Source organism: Typopeltis vanoorti, chromosome 11 (assembly GCF_054136105.1).
Source record: "Typopeltis vanoorti isolate ZY-2024b chromosome 11, IOZ_Tvanoo_1.0, whole genome shotgun sequence".
Classification (NCBI taxonomy): Eukaryota; Metazoa; Arthropoda; class Arachnida; order Uropygi; family Thelyphonidae; genus Typopeltis; species Typopeltis vanoorti.
Window position 1 is genome coordinate 65,359,037 of NC_143559.1, and position 18,291 is coordinate 65,377,327.

Consider the following 18,291-nt stretch of genomic DNA (forward strand, 5'->3'; position numbering starts at 1 on the left):
TAATGCAGCGTACACCAGCACCCTGACACCGATGCACCTACGCAAGGCCAAGCTGATGTTTTTCTTCGCTCGCTATCCCAGCTCGGCAGTCCTGAAGATGTATTTTCCAGATATCAAGTTCAACAAGAACAACACAGCTCAACTCGTCAAGTGGTTTTCAAATTTTAGGTAAGTACCTTGAATAATTATATATTTTTATTAAGAAAACTTTTTCTTTTTGTATATCTTTACTTCTAAAATTAGTGTTCTAAAATATTCATTTATACCTATATTTATAATAAATTCATTTAGTTATTAAAAAGATAAATTTAACAGCAAAGCCTATTTTCTGAATAGGTTTTTATATCAATTTAGTATAATTTTGGAATATTTTTTTAATAATTTTCCGTTCGTAGTATACTAAAATGGCATTACAGTGAGGGATAAATTTTTGCTCTGCTTTGGTCCTGATAACGCATTTTAATACTTAAGATAATGAAATCTAGTACGATGTTAGAAATTAGTAACTTATACGTTGCAGATGGCAGCACTACTTCCTTGCTTATTGGAGACTGGAAGTGAAATTACACCATGTTTTTTATCCTGGTAACCGGTTCTTTTAATCCGACTTGTATAATTTAGTTTTTCAACCTTTCTTACAAAAAAAAAATCCATTATTTTTTTATTTCTTTTATTTTGAAGAAAGAGCTTTAAACACATTAAGTGCATGTTTATGGTTCTACTGACGAGAGAAAGAGAAATAATAATATGTATCTATCTCCTAGTTTGAGCTAAGAAACCGATGTTTCTGAAACGATAGCAATGAATGTACTGCCTTTTTCAGAGTTGCCTCGGTAATGAACTACGTAAAAGGCACGATTTCGGACGACTGTCTTTTATAATTTTTAGTACTTTTTATTATTTCATTGACATGTAGCATACTGTTTCAGATCCCCTTGTAAGCAACTCCTTTGGTAGTTTATGTCGAAAGTTATTCACCTCTTATACTGGATATTGAGGATTGTTCTTTTAAACATACGAATTTTGCAAAGTATTATCTTTAATTAAACTATTTACCGAAGAGACAAACTAATATTTATGCTAAAAACCAGATGAAGGTTCTGAAGACAATAGCTTTATGATAAAATTCAGACTTTGAGCCTTTGAAGAGAACCAGGGTGGATCAGTTCGGGGAAACTATAAAAGCTGAAATGTTCTTTCAGGATCATTTCTTTTGAGTAGTAAAATACTAATGTAACGCCTGGCAATAATAGTCTAATTTGTCTAATCATAATATCTCCTAATGTATCATTTTCAGATCCTTTGGTTTCTTAGCGCAAGTGTTATTTTACTTAAGAAGTCAAACAATACTTTCTCAACATTGATATTTTAACCTACTAAATTATTTATGTTTAAGAAAAGGGCGTAAATTCTTCTTTTGCTTTTTATCAATATTTTGCAGGCTTAAAAGTTTACGTGCGCGCGTTCCCTCCTCCCCTCACCACATATACACAATGATAGAACAAAGTTTATTGGACTTCATAAGTGAACATTCTTAATATTTCCGCGCTATATTTTGGTATTTTCACGAAAAAAGACATGCTACCAATCATCATCAAAGAGAAATGTGGAGTATACGTCAGCGCTTTTTATTTTCATCGAACGGTTATCTCTGCCTCAGAGTAATGATAATACCTTACACGTAGTATTTTTCAGTCGAAATCTTGTTGCTAGGCCACGTTTTGTGACATACTGCATTTATCTTTACACTTTTTTTCACTTGTTACCTTTTAGCGACATTCTTAGATAAAGTATTTTGATAAGCGACTGGCTTAATGATCCTAAATAATGAGAATAAAGGTTAAACTTAGATCCTCGTCCTGCTTAGCACCAAATATGATAACATCAAATAACTACGGAGTTTAGTACATACTGAAGATAATGCGTAGCTGAAATTTTTACGTCTATTCACCATACCTTACACACGGAAGGAATGACGAAAGAAATTCTTAATGGCTATAACAAAAATAAGTTTTTTTTTCATCAGCTTAACGGCGCATGAAAATGCTCTAATTAATTTTCAAAGCATTGGGGGAGAGGTGGGGGAGAGATATCGAACCACAAACCCACATCTAATTACACTGAAAACACATTTGAGCCTTATATGGTCAAGCAATTATGTAAAATGGGAACTGTGTTTCAAATTTTGTTCACTGATTACGCATTTCAGCAACCCACCACATATTTTTCTCAGAAAATGTTTTTGAAAAGATAAAGACGAAGTTTAAAATTGCTTTACATAAATTGAAGATTCCAATAAAAAGTAATCAACAATTTGGAGATACTGAAACCAGAGTGTTACCAAGTTTATATCACTTTCAGCTAAAAATGCATTTTATACGTAAAAACTATACAATTATTAAGCGGTATGGTATGATACGAATCACACTACGTTAGAAAAACAAAACAAAACAGCTTTAGATAACAGTTTTAGATAAAATCTTTAGATTGAAAACCACTGTTTACGATTTCACTAGCATCAAAACGTTCATTTCAATATTTTCAAACAGTATTGCGAATCTACTGTAAAGTTGTTACAGCTTGTAAATGTATGATCACCAGATCCATAATTAGGTGCTCTTCACCAAAAGCTGAAGGAATTTTGTTACTTAAAAACTCGAAACCGTGTTTGATGTGGATTCTGTGAATCTGTCTATAAATGTATAAGCGCTATTCAAATTCCTACAAATACTTGGATTGTGTGTATGTATGTGCGTGTGTGTGTGTGTGTGTGTGTGTGTGTGTGAGAGAGAGAGAGAGAGACTCATTCTTTAGCACAAATATCTGTTAGTTAGACTGTTACGTTAAACAGCCAGCACATCGTTACATTCGGAAAATGAAAATGAAAATGAAACGTACGTATGTGCTGGCTGTTAAGCTATAAAAATTATTGGAATGAAGTTTGAAAATTATATGAATACGGGCATACGTTTAGCAATAGAACGCAAGATTACTTTTAGTAACCGTATGAAATCTCAATGTTTTATATTTTATATTTTCGTGTTCGGATAACGTGACTATAATGAACCGAAGTCTTTCTGTTTTGCGTACTTCTTAGAATCAGAAGGTGAAAACCAGTATTACAGATTATATAAACTCCTGAGGGAGAGATGTGTTTAAGTTGCCATTATTGCTCAATTGTAAATAATGTATTTTTCCTCCTCTAAAATTTAGTTATATTTATCACTGAGATTATCTCCAATAATCTAACTGATATCAGTTATGATTATGAAACGAAATACGAAATCAGCAATACAAAACTCCAAAACTGTTGGAAGAAATTCAGTCGATGATCTCTGTCCTGTCCGATAACAACCTCCTTTTTGTTTTCTGAATTTTGTAAAACTGAATTTAACTTGATATAATTTGTGTTCCAATACGAATTGATTAAATTTTCAGACAGATTTTTTGGCAATACAAATCATTCTTTGTCCATAGAGACCGATTGTCTAAAATATTTTCCTTAAGCACTCACAAAATTTCTCCAACTCAAGAACAGGAACTCCATACAGCTTTCTGAAGGCAAACGTTTTTTTGAGACTTTTCGATGGCATTATTCACTGTCGCCTTGACCTCTTAAGCTACTACTAGAAGTCATTGGTTCTTGAGGGAGGGGGACTGTTTATTAGGAGGTGGAAATCACAGAGGCGAAAGTCCATTCAGTACGCGTTATTTCGTAAGTGTGTAAAACCGAATGTTCCGTCAGATGCTCCCATAAATAATGACCTGTGTGCTAGCGCAATATTGTGCTTCAACAGTCAGTCGTTTGACTCCAACACTTCTTAAAGTCCAGAATCCAGAATACTTTTATACCCTGCCTCAGTAGCATAGTCTCTCCTTGAAGAGACATATGGATGTTGCCTTCCGAATAAATAAAAAAATAGCATAGCTACCCTGTTATTGTCTTCAAGAATCTTGTCCTTTTTCAAAACTTTTAAACCATTTGTAAACAACTGCATAAGCTGAAGATATTTCCTCAAAATAATTTTCGAAAATAACTTGGAAAATTTATTTTTTCAAAGTTATTTAGGTGTTGGCGTAACTTAAGCTAATAGTGGGTAAAACTAATTCACTAGCTTAGCACATACTGAAATTAAAAAAAAGCATCCTATGAACTCGTTTTGATATATTATATTGTCTATTGTGTTTAAATTTGAAAATGCTCAGTTATTGCCGTGCTGATTCACATGAGACTAAGATTTACGGCGAAAGAATATTTCCCACCTCGAAATTCTTCATAAAACTTTCTTAATTTCTAAATTAGGGTTTATAAATTAACATATTTAGTATTTAAGATGAAAAGCCAAAAGGCTATTTTTTCTGGCGAGGTTGATATAAGTTAAGGGGATAAAAAATCCCTTATTGTTCCTATATCCTATAACAATAAGGGATTTTTATCCCCTTAACTTATATATTTAGTATTTGTTATTTCAACTCTCGATAAGCTTTGTGCTCATTGTTTCCCCAATAAGCAAATCATATCTTACTGAAAAAGGCAAATATTGTAATTGGACATTTTGGTAAAATTACGTTCTAATTCAATTAAAGTTTGCGCGTTTCTTCCGAGAACATTCAGAACAAACTCCTGACTACAATATCAAAATAATAGGACTCCCAGAATAGCATTATATGTATTGTTTTTCAGTTGAATTCTTTGTGCTCTCTATCTGCGAGATGGAAGGCTGTACTGCAAGTTGCAGTACAGCCATCTATAATTATATCCTATATTGTATTTTTACGTGATATATATATATATCAGTTTTTTCTTTCAAAATATAAGAAAGGTTCGTGTTAGATTACATTTTGTTAAATAATGTTAAAAATAAAGAAATTTACCAACCCATGAAGCTTCGAAATTTTGTCCCTTTTATCATCTTATATACAATCATCAAGAGATATTTTTGTTGGTGTATTATTATCTAACGAACCGTACATGAATATTTATTTATATTATTAAGAAAAACTAAAAAGTCGTTTAGAATTTTCGTATATAGTTCTGATAATTTTGAAAAAACAAAATGTACGTATCAAATCCTCTGTGTCTTGTGTATGCGGGTAATATTAATTATTCGTGCATAGATAGTTTTTAGACTGCTAATTAGTAGATAGGAAACCAAGACAATTTCAGATGCAAGAGGTAAAACACTATCGGGAAGTACCGAAACATCGTCCTGTTTTCCTGTGTATGGAAATCTTTGGGCGGCAACTGTTCATGCGGATGCCTTTTCTGTAACAAGCAGCCGACCGTGCAATGACCATAGCGTTATAGGAGGGCGGCACTCTGGTCGGCCGGAGGGGGAGGAAGTAGCAGTGGAGACCTATTCTCCCTACTTCCATGTATCCATTATTCCCAGCTGTCGGGATGTCGGACCCCTGTCTCTTATCACTATCTCCAAGGAAAGTCATGCTCTGTTAGCACCGCCTGCCAGCTTGTATGCGTTCCAGTTATGCGCATGCGTCTTAATAAGACGTCTTTCCGCGATTGGACATTTACAAATATTTGATTCTGGTTAAGGTCGCTAATGCGGTTCATATAAAAAGGAAATAAGGTGACGAATGGCGAATAGAAAAAGGAAAGAAGAGAAAGGCTGCTCGGTGTATTCTAACGTCACCTCACACGACCCTGTAATAGTGCGTTTGCAGCACCATTGTTAGGTTTTACAGCGAAGCCAACACGAGAATGACGCAAGAGTTGGATGCGTGCGAAATGTTTCCTAGTTAAGGTCTTTTCTTTCTTGCTAATCACGGATTGCGAACCGAGTTCGTAATCTGTTTTGCGAACACAAAGGATGGAAATAAATAAATGTATGAAGAAACAAATTTGTCATGCCGTATCTTCTGAGTCATAATATTGCAATGATGCAAACGTTTTGCGCTGTCGGAGTCCATTTAAAGTTAGAAAATAGTAAACAAAGTGCACGTATCTTCTGCTCGGATCCTATTAAGAATCGAAGTGTTGATGTACTTTGCTTTGTTTTAATTTCCTATTGAAAGAATATTGTTTTGTTGGGTTCTGGTCGACAGCCCGTAGTTCCTCTTCCTCAATTACCATCACAACTTTAAGTTAATCGGAAATAAGAGACGAAGTTGAAAGTATCTCCTATGTCGGGTCATAGGCGTCAACATTACTGCTATTAATATCTTCCATATATCGTAACCTCGTAGGTAATGGTTCGTTGGTTCTTATTCTGATTAACTCTGTTAAGAGGATTTTACTCGGGAAATATTTAGGTAAAGGATCATCTTTAATCCTGGCATGTACATTAGTCGAGTATTTAGTCAGAAAGTTACTCTAACATTCTTGTAATAACATCTTGATTACTGGATCATTGCAAAAATGAACCTTATTTTACTTTCGAGTGGAAGTGATATTTTGTTTTGGGTCACGCAGCATTAGATTTTGTCTGTTTTTCTTACTTGAAAGTTGAAGATGTGAGAAGGCATCACAAATAAAGAAAAATAAGTTATGAATGCCATGTACAGGTAGCAATTCGGAAGTAGGTTTTATTTTTTACGTTGTAGATTTATCTCCAGTCACACGGCTTATTAGCTAGTAACATAACAATCACTTTAGTTGTTTCCTAATTAATCTGATCTTACATGCAAGTCCCTTGTGCTTATCTAAAACTTATCTTCATTTGCCCTCACTTCGTTTTTGAAAATTAAAGCAAAAATAAACTGAAAATTAAGTTACTATCTTTGAAGAGGAGTAAACGCGATGGCATTAGGCTTTAAAAACAGTAAAACTACTTGACGTTGAAGTGTCGTGTCAGAATAAACAAAACAGATTGCCTTTTTATTATTATTCATACAAGATTTCTTTTAACGCCAAACAGGTTTTCTACGCTTAAGCCAATGTAGAGTTAAAACGCAGTTCATTCTTTCGGTTCCTTTTTAATGATTTTACCCTTAACAGCTAAAAGAGGTACCTAATCAGCTAAACAGTGATGCTTCATCGATGCGTGTTTTTTATTTAATTAATATTTTTATGTTTTCCATATTTAATAGAAGCATCCATTTCAAAGAAAAAAAACAATGCAAGGATTTTTCCTGAATAGTTTCAGGGAAAATTATATATTGCATTATCAGAGCGTACGTCGTCATTGTCGCTATTGTGATAGCAGCTGATTTCACTGGGTAAGCCATATCCTGCGTTTCACAAGTACATTCATGAATAGGCCTTTACACCATTTCAAGGACCCTCGCACCCTCTGTTTACTGCGTCTAAGACTCCCTCGATAATTCCGACTGTCGATGACCTCGAAATGCTCATAACCACATCCGGCCAAGTTGTGGTAGTGGATGATATTTAGAAGAATTTAATTGATTTGTTTAAAGCGCATTTGTACTGTCAGTGATAGGACCGTTCCTCCTTCTCCTACTTCAAGAAGACACCATTGAGAGAGGTTCTCATTGCCCAATCCAACTATAAATTATTTTAGCGTCCTACCATCTAATAACTCCGAACGTTTTATGGTACAAATCTACATACAAATGACTTGCACTGTTACGGAGTTATTCCTTTACAAAAATTCTAATTGCATTTATTCAGTGGTTGAGGCTCCTCGAATCCTTGTGTTTAGTGGAGTTCAGATTTCTTTTCAGTGCCATTTTTTAAAGAAAAGAAAAGAAGAAACATTTATAACTTAGTAAACAATTAGATACATGTATGCTCTTTTCTTAGTATATTAAATAGTTATGCATGCGATACTTTAATTCTTCTTTCCCAATACATTTTTTCTGCTGTTATTCCAAGAATGCTTAATTTTTGGCCTCGAAAACGATATAGCACTTTCACTGATGATACCCCTATTCTTCTTCTTTTGTTGGTTTAATTTCGTTGCTGGAGTCGCTACTTGATGTTTGCTGTTCATTCTGTTTTAGAGGTCACAAGTCTCCTTTTTTTTCCCTTTCAAAGTCAAATTCTATTTTCTAAATTTCAGATTTCATTTTCATAATTATATAAAAGGTAATTATACGTATTATCCAAGAAGAACAGCCCATCCTAGTTACAAAATGTATAATACTGCTGGCTGACCATGTATACTATGGGTTTTTTAAGCTCTTTATATTCTTGATAATTCATGTCTATGTACATATATTGATTCTGAACGTTTCGAATTTTCAGTCTTATTTTCAGCTCGATTATTAAGTTGGTACAGAGATAAATGTCATTGCCCTCTTGAGAGGCTATCACATTGCTAATTGGAGGTTTGAAGTGGCTTGAAAAAAAGTTTCATGTTTGGCCTCTAGAACAGGGTTTCCAGAACATGTAAAAATATATCAAAAAGAAATATATAAATAACAATAATAAAGAACAACAATAAAACATAGCCTATCCACAGTGCTAATGTACTATAACTTCACAACCTTCATGGGTGAGAATCACATTAAAAAATTAAAATAAAATAAAATATTTTAAGTGACCAAATTTGCAAGTTCTACAAGTATGGTAATCATATATCCCCTGCAGGAATATTCAGATATGTTTTTGGTAATATTCTCTTTACGATAAATTTTAAGAATAATTTTAAAATGTAATTTAAGCCTTACGGATTGGCTATGCAGTCAGCTACTTTACCACTAAGCGTGATTCTTTTCTATTAATGTATAAGATCTTCTTCTTCTTCTTCGCGTTTTTCCCGCTTCCATTGTAGGGTCGTGTGTTACGTAGATACGACTTTTGTTAGTACAACCCCCAGCTGGCCTGCCGCTGAGGGGGAATATTTTTGATTATAGCAGCGTGTGTTCACGGGGCCGGTTTGCCTGCTTGCGGGATGAAAAAACGCCAGATAAACTGGGGGGGTTGTAAAAGATTATGGATAACAGCCACCAGCCACTTACTATGATAAAGGCTTGAAAGTTTTTTCAGTCATTGAATTTTTTTTTAAATATTAAATTGATAATAAGAATTTGTAAAGAAAATTAAAAATATTAAATCAGATGGGATATAACCTAAATAATGACAACAAGAAAATACAGAATTTTTAAAATAGTGTCAGTTATATTTTCTCAAACCTAGATTTATATGTTTTTATTAATTTTCTTCTTTGGATTAAGATTTATGAAAATCCTCATTAGCACCACTTAGCCTTTTTAATCATAGCGTTACTCTTTAAAATCATTACTCCTTAAAAGTCATAAATATTCCATACGCTGACGAGTATTAAATTCTCTTTCTCCCTCTTTCTTTCTTTTGCCTTTATTTGTTAGGGATTGTGATCGTTCCCATGTATTTAAGCGGTATTAAAGTGCGTATGGCGTGTCTTTCTCAGTATGGAATTTTTCTAGCGATTTGGATGAATTTTAACACTTAGTAGATGTGCTGGTTATTGGAAAACTGAATTATGTAAGTAGCAGTTAATGAACCGTATGTTCTTCGTCATTAGCAAAGCCATGAATACACCAATAAAAAGGCTAGAGTGGCTAAATTAAAGCGGCGGCCAGCTGCGCAATACAGCGAGAAGACGCGTCACGTGCATAAGACAGACGATCTTTAATGGGTAAATAAAGAAAGCTTTGCTTGGCTTTTTAGCATGTAAAACTAATGATTTACTCATATGATTAATTGAATTTTTTCCCTACCCTTCGATCTATAGGAAATGACTTGGAACAAGTTACATGTGTTGGCGACTCGCTAGGTATCGATAGAAACTCTAGTGCTTACGTATCACCATAATGTGACTTAGTTTAATCTTCATTAATTCCGCTGGCTTTAATCGCTGTGCGCGTAACGTGACACGAATTAAGAAACGTTTATGCCATTTTCTGCAAACGTTGAAAATTGCTTTTTGCGTTTTACACTTAAGCGCTTGCTGGTTTTCATTCACACGCTGCGAAATTCGACTGAACGCACGGACTTTTAAAAGAGGTGGACTGCTTATTATGTCACTGAAAAACATTTCTTCCGATAATGAAACACATTTATCGTTATATTTGGGAAAAGTAACAAAAGTTGAACGCATCCAAATGAAAACTGCATGTTAACTCCACTAGTGCTTCGTTTGACACTTGGAATATAATCAGGTTTCCACGCTTTTATTTAATTACTTAGTATTTATTGTTCGTGGTTAATTTTCCTCATCAATTTATTTTAAAAAAGATCATAGTTAATGCAGCTTTGGGTTTATCGAAATGCAGAAGATAATTTAAGAAGGATAATAGAAGAATCTGAACCAAATCACATCGATTCTTCTGATTTCAATGGTAATGTTTCGTTTTTCTTTCTTTCATAGCCAATTATTCCAATGTATTTTATTTCCTTTGATATACGAGAAGTTTGTGATCTGATTCGAAGTAAGCACGATAGTTTCTTGAGATATTCTCAAAATAGAAATGTAATCTTATATAAGCCATTATTTTTCATTAGTGCAGCCATTATATCGCCTTTGTGGTAAATCGTTTTGCTTCTGTCTCTCCCTCTCTCTTTCTCTCTGCACCCACCGCCCACACTCTAAAAGATGCACAATCACAAGCTCCGCACGTGCTAAGCCTCCTGCTCAGTATTGATTGAGCAGCAAATGAGACGGGAAATGTTAAGTTTTTTGCCTCTTCTAATAACATGCTTTTCATTAGTTCCTTGATTATGAAGGAAGGAGCTGGGATGATATTACGCAGCTCTGCTATCTACGGTTGTTTATGTCCGCTATTATCTCCCATTCTTCTTCCAGTAAAAATGTAACCGCTGATAAGGCGAGCTGGGCTTGGCGAAAGTCTCAAGTGTACGGTCAGAGAAAAAGTTCCCTTTCTTCGTGGAGATTTGATTAATTAGTACCTGCATTAGCGTGCTCGTGTTATCCGTTTTAATTCCATAAATTACACTGGTATCTTATTTATTAGGTAGATTGAAATTAGGTAATTATTGCAATGATAAAACTAAGCCAACTATTAGAGGCTGCGCTTCCTGAGAAAGAGCCACAAATACGGGGACGTAGTACATTCTCTGCTGATTTCGCTGAGATATTGTTAATTACAGCGTTATGCTAATTAAGTTGCCAGCATTTGCAGTCCTCCATTATCGAATTACAGGCGAGTGAGCTGTCGCCTTGGCAACTAGACCACGCTGGTTCGCATTTTTCTCTGCAATGTCGAGGCTTTGTCCAGACCGCGTGTGCTGAGAACGGGTGTTATCTCGCACTGCGAGGACCGCAGCGAAGCAACTGCATGCTCACTGGGGGTCACGTGACGTCATCCCCGTTATCGCCCTTAGCAGTTTAGGGGTTAGTTCACGCCTGCGGTACAATGCGCCTACAAATTTCAGTAAATCATTTTGGTTACTATCGACATTATCATGTGGCCAATGGCCGAGTTTAAAGACGCGTTCCTCTCGTGCATCGTCTGCGTTCCTGCAGCTTTTGCTGACGTGTGTAGCGAATTTGGGAAACCATTTCGCCAGAGTTAAAGGTCGATTAGTTGTAACTTTAGTAAAGCAACATTGATTACAGTAATTTAGTTAGGTCGTCAGTCCTGCATAGCACTATGATACTTTGTATCGTACGCGTTTTACAGCATTTCCGTGTCCATTTCCCTAATATATGACGTCTAAGTATTTAATAAGCGAACCACAAAGTAAATCGAATTAATCCTAAGAAAGAGAAAATTTTCAAAATATCCCTGGATATTTCTTACAGCTTTTGTGGATTCACTCTTGCAACGAAAGCGATTTACCAACAGCGGTCACCAGCGTCATTCGTCATTCTTACAAAAATATTACCATCAATGGATAGTTGCAAAAAAAAAAAAAAAAGAAAAAAGAAAGAAAGAAAGAAAAAAAGTAAATTAATAAGTACCCTCCCCCACATCTCTTAGGGAAAAGGAGTGAAGTGTATTTACGCACTTATGCTTGGGTTATAGGTGTCGACCAAAAAATAGATGAGAAATTTATGAGCTCTTTTTATATCAAAGTTTTGATATCTCTCTAGCATATCCAAAAAATGCACTAAACGAAATCTAATCACGTAAGTACTTACGTGATTAGATTTCATTTGGCAAACAAAGTACTCCGGTGCCGCAAAACCTGAAATAGTCTGTTATTTACTTCAGGCTTTACATTTTGCGCATCAGCAAATAGTCGGTGATCGGAGAATGACGAAATATTCGAACACATGCAGTGACTCATTAATGATCAGGAAAGCCGGTCAGTGATGTAGGAAATTATTTCTGTTCGTTACTGTCAGATGACTTTAAAAGATTCAAACGATTATAGTAGCTTCATACAATAAGTATTTTAGTATCGCTTCTGGTACTCAAATACTTACTGCCTAGTCCCAGAATTACTAGGTTCTTAGATTTAGGCTTCTAAACAAATAGGAGTGATGTGATCTCATTTATATGATGCGCATCGCATCTTTAAGATAATCATTACTTATATTTGAGGGAAATGACCATGCCTCGTTCATATTTTAGCAGGTTGTTCTTAAATACACTATTCTACAGAGCATGCTGAAAGTGCTATGGGACTTTCATGTACCGATGAATGTATGTACATGAAAATCCCATCCCATCTTTCCTTACTTATTAGGCTATAAGGACTAAGGAACTTAACTTGTTATAAATCCAATCATTCATAAAATTACTTGCAACAGTACGTTTTGAGTATGGTAGATTTTTTCACGATATCAGTAGAAAAACAATATTCTAAAAATTGTTTTTCAGAACATTGTCGAAAACGTGGAGCGGGATGGAAGTTTGTACTATTCCATAATGATGGCGGCTTCGTGCGTAGTGCTGGAAAACGATTTGATGCTCGACTTTAAAAAAAAAAAAAATTACGCTTTAGGAGATTTGTCTGAAATTTACTTATTTACTCACTGAAACTATTATTTGTCCAAATTCATCAGAATCCTGATTATTTTCATCTCTAAGAGTCGGCTGTTTCATATGTATTAAATAATGTAGTTTCTGAGAATGTAAAATTCAGAATTATTATCTGAAATAAACTATAAAGCCTGCCTTGCCTTTATGGTTTTCTGTTAGGCTTTATCGCTTTACTCGCCTTGCCTTATCTTGTTTTCCATAATCTTTGCTTGTCAATCTTGGTGACACAAAACTCCAGGAATAATACCTTTAGGTGTGATGCACTACATGTACAATGAGCAATCAAACATACTGTATTCCCACATTCTTCCATTCCGGTCTCCCCCCCCTCCCCCGATATCAGGCTCGTCTTTTTAAGCAGCGCTTGAGTTCTCTCATTGTTTTGGTATTGAATAAAAGCCGATTCATGAAATTTACAGTCCATTTTGAGTAAACTGTCAGTTTTCACGAAGAGTAACTTATGAATCCATGTAAGTGGTATTCCCTGACACAATTCTTCATCTGTTAATGAACACTCAGTAGCATATTAACGACAGAAAGTACATCAAAATCTATGCTTGTAAGACATAGCTTACTTTTATGAACTGCATCTGGTGAAGAGAAAGAATCATAGGGAAGGAATAAGAAATTTAATATTTGTAATATGCACATGTTGTTTAGTGTATATTTATGCGTAATCTTCATACTGTAGGGAAACTATTTTTGACTTATTAAATCCCAGAGGCAAAATATGTAAGTCTACAATCTCATTAAAACTCATTCGTTCTGAAGAGTTATAGAATAAGCAGTTGTTCACCGTATTAATCACTATCTCGCAAATGACAGACTTCATTCGCAATATCTAATGTAACTACGTAAGTCCCGAATGCACAATACGTCATAAAAGTAGACGAAGACTCTTACTCAATAGCTGCTAATTAAGACCTTGAGCGCAGAACGCATGATACCACGGCAGCATATTACGCAGTTCGCTTGCGCTGTCTTTGTATTACTAACAGTAAAGTACAATAGAACAACAGAAAAGCGAACTGCGCTGTTTTTTTTTTTCCTTTTAAAATAGAATCTTATCTGAAGTGGTAATTCAAATTTCCCAAAATTGAATTGGCCTATAAGATTTGGCAATGTACTGAATGCCAAAATTTCATCAAAACATGATCTGCTATTCCACAAAAGCGGTGTTTGATTATATGGGTACAGGCGAAAGAGAGAGAGAGAGAGAGATAATGGTACAAATTTCTAATTCTAGTGTTAGCTTTATTCTTAAGTCATGTCTAAACGTTTGGCATAATTAGATGGACTTTACAAATAAATTAAGTACAGGCATTATAAGAAAATTAAGATATATTGATGAAAAAAAAGCAGTGGCACTTTTGCTAATTCTTTTTCAGAGCAAAAATCTCTCTGAGCAAGTGAAATAAAAAGCTAAAAAGCGTCATTTAATTATACAACTGGAAACAGATCTGTGTTTTCTTTTTTTTTTTTTTTTTTAATCGTGGGTATCAAAAGTAGATTGGATTTGTTTTTATTGATTCAGAGATTAGTTTAGTCAGTAAAAGTCTTTGTCTTTTATATATATATATATATATATATATATATATATATATATATGTGTGTGTGTGTGTGTGTGTGTGTGTGTGTGTGTGTGTGTGTTAAAGATACCAAGCTATTTTAAACCTGGTTTTACTCCATTTCCCAAGTAAGCAAACAGACAAACAAGTCAAGTTTGCAAGTCTGATCACTAATCTTAATATTTACCCTTAATGCAAAGCACATCGCCTGGAGGAGATGTATGATGCTTTGTATTAAAGGCAAGGAACCACTACCCAGACCGGTTTCGACCTTTATTGAGGTCTCATCAGTGGGAGCCAGGCTAGAAATACCAAGATTTTAGTAATACAGAGCTTATAAGTATTTTACCAGAACAAGTTACCATAAGGTGATTTTTAATCTTATTAAATAAAAATCTCAGGAGGAGATTTTGTCTGTTTGCTTACTTGGGAAATGGAGTAAAACCAGGTTTAAAATAGTATCTTTTATATCTTGGTATCTTTAACCCTTAATGCAAAGCACATCGCCTGGAGGAGATGTATGATGCTTTGTATTAAAGGCAAGGAACCACTACCCAGACCGGTTTCGACCTTTATTGAGGTCTCATCAGTGGGAGCCAGGCTAGAAATACCAAGATTTTAGTAATACAGAGCTTATAAGTATTTTACCAGAACAAGTTACCATAAGGTGATTTTTAATCTTATTAAATAAAAATCTCAGGAGGAGATTTTGTCTGTTTGCTTACTTGGGAAATGGAGTAAAACCAGGTTTAAAATAGTATCTTTTATATCTTGGTATCTTTAACCCTTAATGCAAAGCACATCGCCTGGAGGAGATGTATGATGCTTTGTATTAAAGGCAAGGAACCACTACCCAGACCGGTTTCGACCTTTATTGAGGTCTCATCAGTGGGAGCCAGGCTAGAAATACCAAGATTTTAGTAATACAGAGCTTATAAGTATTTTACCAGAACAAGTTACCATAAGGTGATTTTTAATCTTATTAAATAAAAATCTCAGGAGGAGATTTTGTCTGTTTGCTTACTTGGGAAATGGAGTAAAACCAGGTTTAAAATAGTATCTTTTATATCTTGGTATCTTTAACATTTATTATACCCAAGGTAAAATACTTTCTATATATATATATATATATATATATATATTTATATTTATATATATATATATTTATATTTATATATATATATATTTATATTTATATATATATTTATATTTATATATATATATATATATATATATATATATATATTTATATTTATATTTATATATATATTTATATTTATATATATATATATATATATATATATATATATATATATATTTATATTTATATATATATTTATATTTATATATATATATATATATATATATATATATATATATATTTATATATATATATATATATATTTATATATATATATATATTTATATATATATATATATTTATATATATATATATATATATATTTATATATATATATATATATATATTTATATATATATATATATATTTATATATATATATATATATTTATATATATATATATATATATTTATATATATATATATATATTTATATATATATATATATATATATATATATATATATATATATATATATATATATATATATATATGAGAGAGAGAGAGAGAGACTCACTTATTCAACGTTAACCTAACTAGACCGTGGTCAGTAGGTTTTCTTAGTACGTTAACCACTAAAGTACACGATGTTTTCAATTCCTATACTGCATCAGTAGTTTCTTTGAAAAGAATGAATATACATGTCTTAATTTTGAAATACCATCAATTAAATCTTCAAAGTAGTTTAAGTTTCAAAGTACACTGCAGAAATATCGCTTAATAAACTACCACTTTCTGAAAAGGGAGAGATCATATTGAGTCGATTCCAAAGTGCTGCATCATTAGGTTCGTGCCCCTCATAAGAGGATGAAAATGACTCGTTTTTTGAGAGGACGTAAATACATTTCATAATCCATCGGTATTTTTATGGATTCAGTTTTCGCATGAGAAGATCAAATCCATATTCAGAAGTTAATTTTAAAATTGAAGAGTCCATTTTTTTCCATTCCGCATTCCATTTATCATACATTGAGTGGTGTTCCTCTTCTTAAAGGAAAACATGGAGACGTTATTGAGAGAAATTTCAGACAATAATCAAGATCTCTTTTTTGTGACTTTTATGTTTTTAATGTGTCACCACACAAGACATTTTATGAAAAATAGATAAACTGCGCAAATATGGAGTTGACCAAAGATTTTCCAACTTTCCTAAATAAAGTACTGATAATTTTAATTAGCAAACATAATTTCAGAAAGTATACTGTTTTTGTGTAGTTCGTCGAAAGAAATTGAACAGTCTTGAGAATGGCGGCTTGCTCTTATTGTTTACTACTGTTTTCTGCAAGATTTGATTATGGTGGATGTACATTATATGAGTTTTCGAGAAACGCAATATTTTGCATATATCGGAAGGGAGCCAGTTGACTTTGAATAGTAAAACGTCGTATAAGATACAACCGGATGGAAAAAGGGTGAGGGGACGTATTTTTGACACTTGAGCAGTTGTTTTCACATTAATATGCTTTAGTTGGCGATGATGCACTTTCAATGTGTACTATATGTAGGACGTTTTGAATTTATGAGTTATAACCATAGTAAATGTGCATCTCGAGTTCACACATTGATGCTTTTTTGTGTATGTACGCGTGAAGCTAAGCGAGTAGTCTGTACTTTGTCATACCTAGAAGTCTTAGTCTCCGCAGTAGTGAAGATAAGGGATGACAAAAGACTTCTTTGTAGCCAGTTGCCCGTGTTCCGATGTGCTTTATGGCTGTGAAATAGACACCGATTAGCATAAATTAATTTGGTCACAACCCTCCAGCCATCTACCACTCACCCAGTCCACCCCACATGGGGAGTACCCGGATTATCTCAGCGCACAGCGCCTCCTGCCCGACGTAAATGGTCGCATTAAAACAACAAATGTCTGCTGTTAGCACGCCTGAGATATGAGGTAGACTTTCTCGTCACTTAGAAGGCGTTCCAACACAAGTAACCGCTCTCGGGGTTATCTTATAACTCTTTTGCTAAGGCAAATGGAAAGGAGAATTAAATTTGGCCGCTGACAAATTTACCTTCCCGCCAAAAGCCGCATGCTCCCATAAACAGCATACCGCCTAATTTGGAGTAAATGTGTTGTCGTGCGCGGAACTCGATGAATAACATTTTGCAGCTGAGGACCCTTCCGTGATTCCTCCGTAGTGCTTTTGATGCCATGATGAGATTTGTAATTCGCTAGTTCTCTGAAAAATCTCCCTTTACCTCGTGGTATGCCGTGTTTGTTAGCCGCTAAGGAACGCGATGGGAAAGCAATAAACACCGCACTTAAACGAAATAATACCTGCCTTTTATGACTGTGCGCATATAAATATATAATAATTTACAAAATTTCATCCCACTTTAGCAAAGTAAGGCATCAGTTTTACACATTCTTTCAAGAAAACTTTCTTCGCTTTCAACTGTTATTTGTGGGTTTGTTAGCTGTTTACGGTGTTAGCACTTTTTTATAACGACGTCTCTAGCATATTCGCAAACATCTCCTTCAATACCATGTTACAGACAGTTCGGAAGCGTTATTTATTTATCATTTTTTCCCTTTAGAGATAACAACCATTTCGGTAGGTAACCAGTAGTTGTTATTTTGCCATTCATTTTATGTGTTCTGATTCGTCATTTTGGCAATTGCAGACATTGGAAATCCTTTTTTTGATTGAGACACATCACAACATTATAAAACTATTTCTGCTTTTCTTTTATTTTGTAATTCAGTGTATTGTTGTTTACTGTT

At 34.0% G+C, this 18,291-nt stretch overlaps 1 protein-coding gene across 2 annotated transcripts in view; it reads left to right on the plus strand.

Moving 5' to 3' along the window:
• pros (homeobox protein prospero) overlaps positions 1–18,291 on the plus strand; it is a 104,662-nt gene that overhangs the window by 71,776 nt on the left and 14,595 nt on the right. For both annotated transcript variants that reach the window (XM_090400141.1, XM_090400142.1), the window contains exon 3: positions 14–168. In XM_090400141.1, coding sequence (XP_090256267.1) covers positions 14–168 — 155 coding nt within the window. The remainder of the gene's footprint in view (positions 1–13; positions 169–18,291) is intronic.